The sequence below is a fragment of the Malaclemys terrapin genome, chromosome 13, assembly GCF_027887155.1.
Source record: "Malaclemys terrapin pileata isolate rMalTer1 chromosome 13, rMalTer1.hap1, whole genome shotgun sequence".
NCBI lineage: Eukaryota > Metazoa > Chordata > Testudines > Emydidae > Malaclemys > Malaclemys terrapin.
Genome location: NC_071517.1, coordinates 34459890 through 34473984, shown reverse-complemented (window position 1 = coordinate 34473984; position 14095 = coordinate 34459890). Strand labels below are relative to the sequence as shown.

The following is a 14095-nucleotide window of genomic DNA, read 5'->3' as shown; positions in this document are numbered from 1 at the left end:
AAATAAATCAAGTGGTTTGTTGCTGAAAATCTGAATAATAATTTTTTTGGTTCATACGAGAAAACTTGGGTTACAAAAATGAGAACTTTATGCTTGTATACCAACTTCTGGAAAGCAGGTGTAAGGAGACAATATAAAAATAATTTAAGGAAATGTGTGTGGGGGGGGGGAACTGCCCTCTAGTGGTTGGAAATAGATCCTGTCAAATGTGGCCTCTTCAACTAGTATCTTATTCAAATATTCCAGAACTCAGATACTGGTCTGTGCTTTGAGCAGAATGACCCCAGATTTACCTATTCTCTTTTCATAGGAATTGCCAGACTGGATCAGACACTAGGTCCATCTAGACTAATATCCTGTCTGACAGGGACCATAGTCAGATGTTTAAGAGGAAGATGGAAGAATCCTATATGAGGTAGAGGTGGAATAATCTGCTCCCCATATAGCTCTCACTTTGGTCTCTGATACTTAGAGATTGGCTCAAGCCCTGAAGCATGAGGTTTAATATCCCTTCCAGAATGTTGGTTGTCATTAATTATGATATCTCTGGACATTACTGATATCCATGTAAATATCCAGTCCCTGACATTGCAAACAGTGATGCTTTGCAGTTTAATAATGACCATGACAATGACATGCCCACAGGTTACTTACCTTAGAACAACTCCTGTGCAGTTACTCTGTACATAGGGCTCCTTTTCACCTGCTCAGGTATTTCAATTAGGATGTGACTTAGAATACATTGTCTCTCTCCTTATCTCTTCAGTCAGTAATGCCAGGGATAGGGGAGACTACTTACACATCCTCCAAATATCCACGTTCCATTCTGTCACCAGGAAGGGACTCAAAAAGAGCTGTTATAAAAGGACACATTTATGGAAAACCCTTTCCAAACTGTCATCTCTACAATCTCACTGGCACTTTTGCAGGTACAGTTTTGAGAATTCCTCAGTGCTGCTTGCCATGAACATTGGCCAAATCAACGAGATCAGAAAACCTAAGAAGTTTACTTTAAAACAGGATTGCCCCAAAAAGTGGTCACTGTGCATAATCCCAGTAGCCTCAGGACAGAGAAGACTGGACATTTCCTTTCCCATTTCAAACGATTTATTTTTGGTTCCTTTGGGAAAGGCAGGAACCTCTCAGAAATGAGAATCCAACACACAGAATGCTCAGGCAACCCATAGGGCACATACTAGGAACGACAATGGATCTATAGGAAAGTTATTGCAATAGTTATTAGGATACAGACCAGTGGACTGTTGCATCAAAAATATGTAAACACATGATGCAATAGCATTAGAAAGAAGCACAGTGACACTTGTCAGAGAGGTCATGCAGAGAAGTACGCTGCCTTGCCCAGCTCCCACTCACTGGTGATGACCCAGCTTTCATCCTTAGTGTCCTAGGATGAAAATATTGTGTGGGGGAAAGGTCCTTGCACACTAGTCCTGCTCCTGGCATACGGGCAAAGATCCCTAAAAGAGGGGAGACACTTCTTGTTGTCTGTGGCCACCTCTGTTCCAGGACTGGTGTATATAGTGTAAACAAATGAGTTACACTAAGAGGCCACATCACTGGATTCTCCTCCAATGGGAAACTTTAACGGTCTGGGTGGTTTCCCAGGGTACAATCTGGAACTGTGAGACCGGCTCTCCCCCTGAACACACTAGTCCGGTGTGTGTGGCACAATGCTCTGATAGTGACAAGAAGCAAACCCCTCCAGGTGCTGTTATCACTCAGTCCAGCAGCAGGTGGAGCCCCATACCCATTTAGATTGCATGAATGCTCCCAGAGCCACTCATAAATCTCACAGAGAAAGACACCAACCGGATCCCACCAGCTCCCATCCTTCTACCTCAGGGATGTACCATCTTTCACAAAACAATACCAATTTATTAATTGATTCACCACTTACTTCAAGGGAAAGTGGACGTGCACAGCCTTTGCCACCTGAGGAGATTTACCAAGCGCTTCAGACAAACTCACTGGTGAGGAGAATCATAAAAGTAAGTTTATTGGCTACAAAAGATAGATTTTAAGTGATTATAAGTGATAGGCAAAAATTTCAGAGAAGTTACCAAAAGAAATAAAAGCAAAACACATTCTAAAGTAATCTTAACACTCAGTACCCTTACAACTTAGATGCTTCTCACCACAGGCTAACTGGTTGCCTTTCAGTCAGGCTCTTGCCTTTGATCAGTGATTCAGTTGCTTGGTGGTGGTGGTTTGTAGATGGAGGTTAAAGAGAGAGAGCATGGAAAATGTCTCTCGCTTTTATAAGGTTCTAAAGGAGAGCTGAGTAACAGGCTGTCATGCTGGGAAATTGACATTAGATGCCAGCAGAGTAGAGGAAATGAAAGGGGGGGGGTCAGAAATACTGACTAGTGACCAATAGATTTCACTAGCCAATAAATTAATGCGAAAGTTATACTATAAAATGGCCACTAGGTGGCCGCATAGAGCCATTGGGTTAGAAGGGACTGCAAGGGTCATCTAGTCTAACCCCCTACCAAGATGCTGGATTTGTTGAGTCTCAGCCATCCAAAACTGATGGCTGTCCAGCCTCCTTTTGAAAACTTCCAGAGGAGATTCCACGACTTCCCTAGGCGATCTGTTCCATTATCCTACTGTCCTTTCAATTAGATTAAATCTCAGGAAAAACAAAATTTCTCCATTTTTTATGGCAGTCTTTCAAGTATTTAAAGACCGCTATCATGTCCCCCCTTAACCTCTTCTTTTCTAAAGTAAACATACCGAGTTCCTTCAGCCTTCCCTCATATGGCTTGCCTTCCATCCCTTTGAACCTCTTTGTTGCTTGCCTTTGGATCCTCGGCAGTTTTTCTACATCCTTTCTATACACTGGTGACCAAAATTGGACACAGTTTCCAGCTGAAGCCTAACCAGAGCTGAGCAGAGTGGTACTATCACCTCACAAGACTTGCATGTTATGCCTCTGTTTATGAAACCTAAAATTGCATTTCCTTTTTTGCAACAGCATTGCATTGCTGACACCTGTTGAGCTTGTGATCCACCACAACTCCCAGATACTTCTCAGCAGTGCTGCTGCCAAGCCAGTTATCCCCCCATTCTGTATTTTTGCATTTAGTTTTTCTTCCCTAAGTGAAAGCATGTTGTAAGGGTGATATAATGTACTTACACCACCCATTTAATAATATTCAATATATGCTGCCATCTAGTGGGCATTTCTGAAAATAGCTGCCCTTATAACAGGCCATCACCTTGGATAGGCATTTTCCAAAAATTTAAGCTGGTGTTTGTTCATGATCTCAAATATTTGACACATAGGTTCATTCGACTTAAAAAAAAGTTACAATTATAGAAGTCACGCTGGACAAGTCCCATTGGGCATTGTTAGCTACAAAGCTTTGGAGACACAAAATGAACCAAGTGGGAGAACCGCTGAAGAGGGACCATATTAAAAAGTGTGACGACTGAATAAAAATATGAGGCAGCATTTACGCTTTGTAAATCGAAGGGAAAGCTCATTTTCCAAAGGTAGATCAAATGTACCTGCTCATCCCTTCAGGTAACTGCAGGTCTCTTCAATTAGAAAATCCATTTTTGGCAGAAAGAGGAGAGACAAGAACCTTAGCTTACGAACCTACGTCCTGGTGGCCAAGTCCTGAGAAATAAGACTTATCGCTTCAAGCTTGAGCTGTGCTGTGGTTACAGGTGAGCACCATCTTCCTTCCTGACCACCAAACAGGGGCATGAATGTGTTTTGTGAATATTAGATGGAGAAGGTGGTGTTGTAATATCTTATATTGCACTAAATACTCTTGGTGGAGGAGAGAAGCTTTTGAGCTACATAGAGCTCTTCAGATGAATATTAGGAGTTTTAGCCTCACCTTCCCACAGCAGCTCCAGTCGGGGTTCATAGCACCATTTCACAGAGATGGAGCTTGAGATCCATGTTTTGTGACATGTCCTCAGCTAGTGACCAGGAGAGGGAAGGGAGTTTCTGAATATTTATGGAATTAATTCATGACACTAGATTACCTTTCAGCTCTTTGTTCTTCCAATTCAATTGCACAGTTTTCTTTATTGTTCCTAGACTCAACCCATGGCAGACAGAAACTGGAGAAACCAAACGGCTGTCACAGAATTTATCCTCCTGGAATTCGAAGAACTCCCTGACCTGCAAATTCTTCTCTTCCTGATGTTCCTAGTGATCTACATGGCAACCGTGGCCGGGAACATGCTCATAATTGCACTAGTTATGGCTGATCAGCACCTTCACAACCCCATGTATAAATGGTTGGTCAATAAAAATACTAACTTCTGCTGCAGCCTATGTGGGGATGTAAGCCTGGGAAATCTGCTACCTCTGAAATTGCGGCTAATTCCATTCCCACCATACCCCCCTGCAAACCAACCACCTTCATTACACTCACTCAGGCTGGATGTAAACAGCCAGGCCCAAGCAGTGACCTCTGGACACTTCACCAGGAATAGCTTTATAGCTCTTATCTGAGCTAAACCTGGCTAGGACCTGCTCCAGCAAAGCACCAGCACCAGGCTCACAGGGCCCTTGGAGGCTGGGAACATGGGCAAACAAAGAAGTAGACTCACAAGCCAGGGACACTGGGACTGTCCAGACTCAGCTGGGCGTTTGCCAGTGGACCCGTAGAACTGAAGGCATTTCTGGGATTGGATCTGTCAAATGGTCACTGAAGAGGAACTCTTCATGTGGCCCTGCAAGGCACCAGCTGCTCTGCTGTCACCAAGTGCACAGAGCAGTTCAAAGGTAGGGGACCTGTTACAATGAGTGTTCCCAAAAATCACTGCCACAAGTGCACATCCCGAGAGGGCTCGTTCTCAGGACACAGTGTCCTGCCAGCCCCAGATGTCTTGGACAGTTCTGCTGCATGCAGGGGCTCTCCTCAGGGCATGACATAACCTATGGTGAGAGGAAGTGGCTACCGCCATAGCAACGAGCAGAACTCCTGTGGTGCCAACACAGCAGTGTTGGCTCAGCCACTGTGAGCATGTCAGGACTCGCCCAGAGGCAGGGGAGCTGGGCACCGGTCAGAACTGTAGGACTTCAGCACTGCAGAAAGGATTTTCTAAGTGAGCTAACAGAGTTAAGCGTCCATCTCCCATTTCAAAAGGATTTGGGCTGCTGTCACTGTAGTTTCTATCTATGGATTTCCATTGGAAAGAGAATCCACACAAACCGAAATGCACTGGATTAATGGCAAACCCCTGATAAATTGTTGAGACCTGCTAATGTTGTACAAGTATTTGTAGCCTCTAATGTTCCAATCATGCTATTGTGTGATTTGGTTCCCAATGATTATAATTTTGAACAGCAAACACCTAGTGTCATAACTATAAAAGGAAGGGTAACAGCCCTCTTGTGTACAATACTATAAAATCCCTCCTGGCCAGAGACTCCAAAATCCTTTTACCTGTAAAGGGTTAAGAAGCTCAGGTAACCTGGCGGACACCTGACCCAAAGGACCAATAAGGGGACAAGATACTTTCAAATCTTGGTCAGGGGAAGGCTCTTTGTTTTGGGGAGAGTTTGCTCTTGGGACTAAGAGGGACCAGACATCAATCCAGGCTCTCAAAATCTTTCTGAACAAGTCTCTCATATTTCAAACTTGTAAGTACAGCCAGGCAAGGCATGGTAGTTTTATCTTTCTTTTCTCAACTTGAAAATGTATCTTTTACTAGGGTGTTTACCTCTGTTTGCTGTAACTTTGAACCTAAGGCTAGAGGGGGGATTTACGCCTTCTCTAGGAACTAACATTCTAGACTTTGTAAGCAACCTACAAAGCACCCTCCGACACTCTTTAGCCCTTGCTAAAGAAAACCTAAAGGATGCTCAGAAAGAGCAAAAGGCCTGGTATGATAAACATTCCAGAGAATGGTCCTTCAAAGTAGGAGACCAAGTCATGGTCTTAAAGACACTCCAGGCCCATAAAATGGAAGCATCGTGGGAAGGACCATTCACGGTCCAGGAGCGCCTAGGAGCTGTTAACTATCTCATAGCATCCCCCACCTCCAATATAAAGCCTAAGGTATACCATGTTAATTCTCTTAAGCCCTTTTATTCCAGAGAAATAAAGGTTTCCCAGTTTAAGGCCAGGAAACAGATGACACGGAGTGGCCTGAAGGTGTCTACGATGAAAGAAAAAGTAATGGTGGCGTGGAAGAGGTGAACCTCTCTGCGACCCTTGGATGTCTGCAGCAGCAGCAGATCAAGGAGCTGTGCACTAGCTTTGTCACCCAGGCACGGGTGCATAAATTCAATGTACTCCCTTTCGGGCTGAGAAATGCACCCACTACCTTCCAAAGACTTGTAGATGGTCTCCTAGCAGGATTGAGAGAATCTGCCGTTGTCTACTTCGATGATGTGGCCATTTTTTCTGAGTCATGGGCAGAACACCTGGAGCACCTGGAAAAAGTCTTCAAGCGCATCAGGGAGGCAGGACTAACCGTTAAGGCTAAAAAGTGTTAAATAGGCCAAAACAAAGTGACTTACCTGGGGCACCAGGTGGGTCAAGGAACTATAAATCCCCTACAGGCCAAAGTGGTTGCTATCCAAAAGTGTCCGGTTCCAAAGTCAAAGAAACAGGTCCAATCCTTCTTAGGCTTGGCCGGATATTATAGGCGATTTGTACCACACTGCAGCCAAATCACCGCCCCACTAACAGACCTAACCAGAAAGAAACAGCCAAATGCAGTTCAGTGGACTGACGAGTGTCAAAAGGCCTTTAACCAGCTTAAGGCGACATTCATGTCTGACCCTGTGCTAAGGGCCCCAGACTTAGACAAACCATTCCTAGTAACCACAGATGCGTCCGAGCGGGGTGTGGGAGCAGTTTTAATGCAGGAAGGACCGGATCAAGAATTCCATCCTGTCGTGTTTCTCAGCAAGAAATTGTCTGAGAGGGAAAGTCACTGGTCAATCAGCGAAAAGGAATGCTACGCCATTGTGTATACACTGGAAAAGCTACGCCCATACGTTTGGGGACGGCGTTTCCAACTACAAACAGACCATGCTGCACTACAGTGGCTTCATACCGCCAAGGGGAATAACAAAAAAATTTTTCGGGGGAGTTTAGCTTTAGATTTTGATTTTAAAATACAACACATTTCAGGAGCTTCTAACAAAGTGGCTGATACACTCTCCCGGGAAAGTTTGCCAGAATCAACTGGTTAAAAATTGTTCTTGGAATGTGGGACATATTGTTACTTTTTATATAAGCAGTAGTATGTCTAAAGGTGCATGTGTCTAATTAACTCTGTTTTCTCCTAGAGCTCCAAGAAGAAATCACATCCAGTGTGGAACTGGCTGTCCAACACTATCTGTGATTTGGGGGGCGTGTCATAACTATAAAGGGAAGGGTAACAGCCTTCCTGTGTACCATACTATAAAATCCCTCCTGGCCAGAGACTCCAAAATCCTTTTACCTGTAAAGGGTTAAGAAGTTCAGGCGGACACCTGACCCAAAGGACCAATAAGGGGACAAGGTACTTTCAAATCTTGGTCGGGAGAAGGTTTTTGTTTGTTCTCTTTGTTTTGGGGAGAGTTCGCTCTTGGGACTAAGAGGGACCAGACATTAATCCAGGCTCTCAAAATATTTCTGAACAAGTCTCTCATATTTCAAACTTGCAAGTAAACAGCCAGGCAAGGCGTGTTAGTTTTATCTTTGTTTTCTCAACTCGTAAATGTACCTTTTACTAGGGTGTTTACCCCTGTTTGCTGTAACTTTGAACCTAAGGCTAGAGGGGGGTCCTCTGGGCTCTTTAAGTTTGATTACCTTGTAATGTTATTTTTCATCCTGATTTTACAGAGATTATTTTTACCTTTTTCTTTAATTAAAAGCCTTCTTTTTAAGAACCTAATTGATTTTCCCTGTTTTTTAGATCCAAGGGGGTTGAATCTTGATCCACCAGGAGTTGGTGGGAGAGAGGAGGGGGGATGGTTAATTTCTCCTTGTTTTAAGATCCAATGGGTTTGGATCTGTATTCACCAGGGAATTGGTGAAGAGTCTCTCAAGGCTACCCAGGGAAGGGAATTAGCACATTGGGAGTGGTGGCAGTGGACCAGATCTAAGCTGGTAGTTAAGCTTAGAAGTTTTCATGCAGGCCCCCACATCTGTACCCTAAAGTTCAGAGTGGGGAAGGAGTCTTGACACCTAGCAATGGATAAGTAATGAGGAAACATATAGTTATGCAGTGTAGGGGCACTAGAGGGCAGAGGAATGGGAGAGGTGCAGCCCAATGGACAATGGACAGCAGCCAAAGTGGAAGGGCAAGAAAGACGTAATTATGTTTCCAAATGACCAACAGAGGGAAGTGGAAAGGGAGGTGAAGCTGTATAATGATGCATAAGTAGTGAGGAAAGAGCATTGAACAGAAAAGGAACTCTACACTATGTAATGAACTGTGGATAGTAGCAGGTATTATTGAGTGATTTATGGGCTGTTATACTAAATAACTTCCACCAGGTGACATGAGAGTCAAAAATGGGAAAGAGGCAGCTATAGGAAGAAGAATCCTCTAGTGGAGAGCAGAGTAAAAGGTTGTCATGCTGGGAAATCGACATTAGATGGCAGCAGGGTACAGGAAATGAAAGGCGGGGTGGTCAGAAATACTGACTAGTAACCAATACATTTCACTAGCCAACAAAATAATGGGAAAGTTATACAGTAAAATGGACACTAGGTGGCAGCATAGAACCATTGGGTTAGAAGGGACCGCAAGGGTCATCTAGTCTAACCCCCTGCCAAGATGGAGGATTTGTTGAGTCTCAGCCATCCAAGATTATTGGCTGTCCAACCTCCTTTTGAAAACTTCCAGTGAACAAGATTCCACGACTTCCCCAGGCGATAGGGTGACCAGATAGCAACTGTGACAAAACAGGACAGGGGGTGGTGGGTAATAGGTGCCTGTATAAGAAAATGTCCCAAAAAACGGGACTGTCCCTTTAAAAACGAGACATCTGGTCACCCTACCAGGCAATCTGTTCCATTTTCCTACTGTTCTTACAGTTTTTCCTGAGATTTTATTTAAATCTGCTATGGTGCAGTTTGAGGCGATCGCCTCTTATCCTGCTCACTGTGGCAAGAGAGAACAACTTTTCTCCATCTTTTTTATGGCAGCTTTTCAAGTATTTGAAGACCACTATCATATCCCCCCCCTTAATATCCTCTTTTTCCAAACTAAACATACCCAGTTCCTTCAGCCTTTGCTCATATGGCTTGCATTCCATCCCTTTGACCATCTTTGTCGCTCACCTTTGGATCCTTTACAGTTTCTTTACATCTTTTCTATACATTTGTGACCAAAATTGGACACAGTCTCCAACTGAGGCCTAACCAGAGCCCAGCAGAACGGTACTGTCACCTCCCGAGACTTGCATGCTATGTCTCTGTTAATGAAAACTAAAATTGCATTTGCTTTTTTTGAAACAGCATCTCATTGCTGACTGATGTTGAGTTTGTGACCCATCAGAATTCCCAGATTCTTCTCAGAAGTTCTGCTGCCAAGCCAGTTATCCCCCATTCTGTATTTGTGCATTTGTTTTTTCTTCCCTAAGTGAAAACATGTTGTAAGGGTGATATATGGGCAGCTATTTTCAGAAATGCCCACTAGACGGCAGCATATATTGAATATTAATAAAGGGGCAGTGTAAGTACATTATAACAGGCCATCACCTTGGACAGGCATATTCCAAAAATGTAAGCTGGTGTTTGTTCATGATCTCAAATATTTTACACATATGTTCATTAGATTTAAAAAATATTGCAATTATACTAGTCACGCTGTACAATTCCCATTGGGCATCGTTAGCTACAAATCTTTGGAGATACAAAATGAACCTAGTGGGAGAAAGGTTGAAGTGGAACCATATTAAAAAGAGAAAAGACTGAATACAAATATGAAGCAGCATTTACACTTTTTAAATAGAAGGAGAAGCTCATTTTCAAAAAGTAGATGAAATGTACCTGCTCCTTCCTTCAGGTAACTGCAGGTCTCTTCATTGAGAAAATCCGGTTTCTGCAGAAAGAAGAGAAACAAGAACCTCAGCTGATGAACCTACATCCTGGCGGCCATGCCCTGAGAAATAAGAGCTCATTGCTTCAAGCTTGGGCTATTCTGTGATTACAGGTGAGCACCATCTTCCTGACTGCCTTTACCACGAAAAAACAGGGGCATGAATGTGCTTTGTGAATATTAGATGAACAAGGTGGTGTTGTAATACCTTATATTGCACTAACTCCTGTTGGTGGAGGAGAGAAGCTTTTGAGCTACACAGAGCTCTTCTTCAGGTGAATATTAACAGTTTTAGCCTCACCTTCCCACAGCAGTGCCAGTCAGTGTTCATAGCACTGTTTCACAGAGATGGAGCTTGAGATCCATGTCTGGTGACAGGTCCTCAGTTGGGGATCTGCCCCACTGACACAAATGGAGCTACCTTGATTTACACCAGCTGAGAATGTGGCTCACTGTGCGCCTCAATGGGGTGGCGAATGTTGATAGAGTCTTACTAGCCCAGATGACAAATGCCAGATTGTTTCTAGACTCTGAGTTCAGGGACAGAGTCTTCCCCCCAGTGCCTTTCTTCTTCATATATTATCATCCTACAATCAGTATGGAGTGGGGTGGGTCACTCTCCAGTTAGGGTTGAACATCAGCCTGGTTTTATCCCTTCCTAAGATCCACAATCCAAAGAGCTGTATTTTATTACTGCTACATAGTCAACCTCAGGAAACAGAAAAGGCATTGCCAGTTCCTGACCACGTCACCATCACCACCGCAGCAACTAGGGGAGAATTTACTCCACTTCGTAATTTACAACATAAACTGATCTTTTGTGAGGGGATGTAAATTGTTCCTTTTCCTATAGGGCATTGAAATGCTGAATATACCAGGATATATGTTGTGACATTATTGACACAAACTGTGACTGTATAGACCATTGTTGCAACCAAGATTCTGTAGTGGCACCAAATCTTGTATAAGGGAGATTAAGTAAGGTGTCTATGAGGAGGTTATGATTTCCTGGTTATGATTATGCTTCCTGTTTGCATGTATCATGTTTGTATTTAAAGTTATAAGTATTGGCTCTGTACTGTCTGTACTTCAAACTTGTGCTATGCTTTTGGGTGACACCCCACACAATTTGCATCAGCCTGGCCTGCTTGATGACCCATTAAGAACCATCAGCTATACAACTGACCCATTGAAAGAAGGCAGATACACCTTGTGACTCAGAAAGACATACAGGAATATGCCTATAGACACAGCTCTAAGGTTTTCCATTGCCATGTGCTGGGTAGCTTGTATCTGAGACAAAGGAAGAACAAGCCACATGGCAAAAGGACTACAAAAGGCAGCTGCATCATCTCCATTTTGTCTTCAATCCTGCTTCTCACCTCTGGAGGAACTTTGCTACAAACTGAAGTTCTGAACTAGGACTGAATGACCAATCCAAGCTGTGGATGTACTCCAGGGACTTGATTTGAATCTGCAGTTAATTCCATCACGGCTAAAAGCCTGAAACAAGAACTTATGCCGTTACTGTATGTAATTGATTCCATTTAACCAATTTTAGCTCTCATCTATATTTCTTTCTTTTTATGAATAAACCTTTAGATTTTAGATTCTAAAGGATTGGCAACATCGTGATTTGTGGGTAAGATCTGATTTGTATATTGACCTGGGTCTGGGGCTTGGTCCTTTGGTATCAGGAGAATCTTTCTACTTTTACTGGGATATTGGTTTTCATAACCAGTCATCCAGATAAGGAGCAGTGCTGGTGGTGATAGTGGTAAACTGGAGTGTTTGTGTGACATATGGTTAGCCAGTGAGTTAAACCAAAGTCGTCTCTGTTTGGCTGGTTTGGTGCCTTAATGGTAAAGGAATTCCAGCTTTGGGCTGTAACTGCCCTGCTCAAAGCAATTTTATCATGAATTGATACTCTCAGTTGTGTCCTGCCAGAGGCCGCATCATTCCATTATTTCTAACAAGAGATCAATGCATATGGAAACTAGACTTCAATGAAAAATCTGAGTCCAAGATTTTAGTTGACGTACTTATTGGTTTTGACTCCTAATACCTGGCATGGTTCTGGATATTGAAAGAAGTGAAATATAGAACTTAAGCATCATTGTTAAACACTGGTATGTCACAAGATGGAATATGATTGCTAGCCAAGGTCTGGTATGACAGATATCACCAATTCTCTACCAGAGATATAGACTGTTATATTAGTCATTGCTCTGATATGGCAGAGGGAGGTCTACATATGTACGAATATTTTGTCCTCCGACTGGGACTCTTGGCACTTTGCTCTGAAGTCTACATTTAGTTTTAAAATTTCAGCCTGTAACCAGGAGAGGAAGGGAATATTCTCAATATTTCTGGTATTAATTCACAAGACTTGATTAACTTTTAATGCTATGTTCTTCCAATTCAATTGCTCAGTTTGTATTTTTGTTCCTAGACTCAACCCATGGCAGACACAGATTGGAGAAATGAAACGACTGTCACAGAATTAATCCTCCTGGGATTCGGGGATCTCCCTGACCTTCAAATTCTTCTCTTTCTAATGTTCCTAGTGATCTACATGGCAACCGTGGCTGGGAACACTCTCATCGTGGTGCTTGTTGTGACTGATGAGCACCTTCACACCCCCATGTACTTTTTTCTGGGCAACTTGTCCTACTTGGAGATCTGCTACACTTCCACCATCCTGCCCAGGTTACTGGCCAGTCTGCTGACTGGGGACAGAACCATCTCAGTGAGTGGCTGCATCACACAACTGTATTTCACTGGCTCTCTGGCATCTACGGAATGCTATCTCCTAGCAGCAATGTCCTATGATCGGTATTTAGCGATATGTAAACCCCTGCACTATTCAACTCTTATGAATAACAGGTTTTGCCTCCAGCTGGCTGCTGGGTCATGGTTAAATGGTTGTTTGGCTCTTACAATCTTTGTCTTATTCCTAGCACAGTTAGTATTCTGTGGCCCGAATGAAATTGACCATTTCTATTGTGATCCCATCCCACTGATAGAACTCTCCTGCAGTGACACTCACCTGAGCATATTGGTGGATTTGATAATAGTCTCCATATTCACTCTGCCTCCATTCCTACTAACCCTGATGTCCTATGTGTTTATCCTTGGCAGTATCCTGAGAATCAACCCTTCCACCACTGGGAGACAAAAGGCCTTTTCCACCTGCTCCTCTCACCTCACTGTGGTGACAATTTTCTATGGAAGCATAATGATTGTCTGCATGCTACCGAAACGTGATACACTGAGAGAGCTGAAGAAAGTGCTCTCTGTTTGCTACACGGTCCTTACTCCCCTGGTAAACCCCCTCATCTACAGCCTGAGAAACAGAGAGGTCAAGGAAGCACTGAGCAAAGCAGTCAGTAAATGTAGCTTTCACCAAAAAAACATGCAGAGACTCTGAGATAATAATTTAGCCTGAGGTTTTGAAAGCTGCCTGGTTGTTGAAGCGATGCACTGTAGCTCAAAATAGCATCCTGTAACCCCCGTATTCATCTTTTGTATATGGTTGTGTTATTTCATAAAAAACATGCCTTGTAAGGTATATATGAAAGGTCATGATCTGCTGAAACTCATTGTTCTGTCAAAATATGTATATCATCATTGTATATGGTGTTATGAGTTTTTGTTATATGGTTGTTGTTGAAATATGTTGGAAGTTTGGGAGTTGCCCACTTTTAGTTCTCCAGTGACAACATAGGAGCTGACCCACACACAGGCAGATGTTAAATGACCATCACCACCCATTGACCAGCATGGGAATTGTAAACGAAAGTTTTACAATTCTGTAACACAATGGCAGTTGCTCAACATTGTGACTCAGCAAAGCCCACCAGGACATGTCTGGGCCAGTATTTTTCCAGGGACATGAATTGACAGTATAAAATAAGGGACAGAGGCATCATGAGACCACCTCTCTCCTCCCCCACCTATTCTGGAGGCGACAAGAATGCTGGGAAGCCAAAGACTTTGAACTGGGGAGGTTGGTCCCAAGCTGGGAAGGGCATTCAGCCTGTGTATTAAGAACTGTAAC

General features: G+C 43.2%; 1 protein-coding gene across 1 annotated transcript; it reads left to right on the top strand.

The window, feature by feature from the left end:
* Positions 1–12496: 12496 nt before the first annotated feature.
* Positions 12497–13465, top strand: LOC128847210 (olfactory receptor 6N1-like). The gene has a single exon (XM_054046575.1). The coding sequence runs from the start codon at positions 12497–12499 to the stop codon at positions 13463–13465; it is 969 nt and encodes a 322-aa protein (XP_053902550.1).
* Positions 13466–14095: the final 630 nt, after the last annotated feature.

Bases quoted from the DNA above. Each gene is read 5' to 3' on its own strand.
- LOC128847210 (XM_054046575.1), top strand. From the start codon at position 12,497: ATGGCAGACACAGATTGGAGAAATGAAACGACTGTCACAGAATTAATC.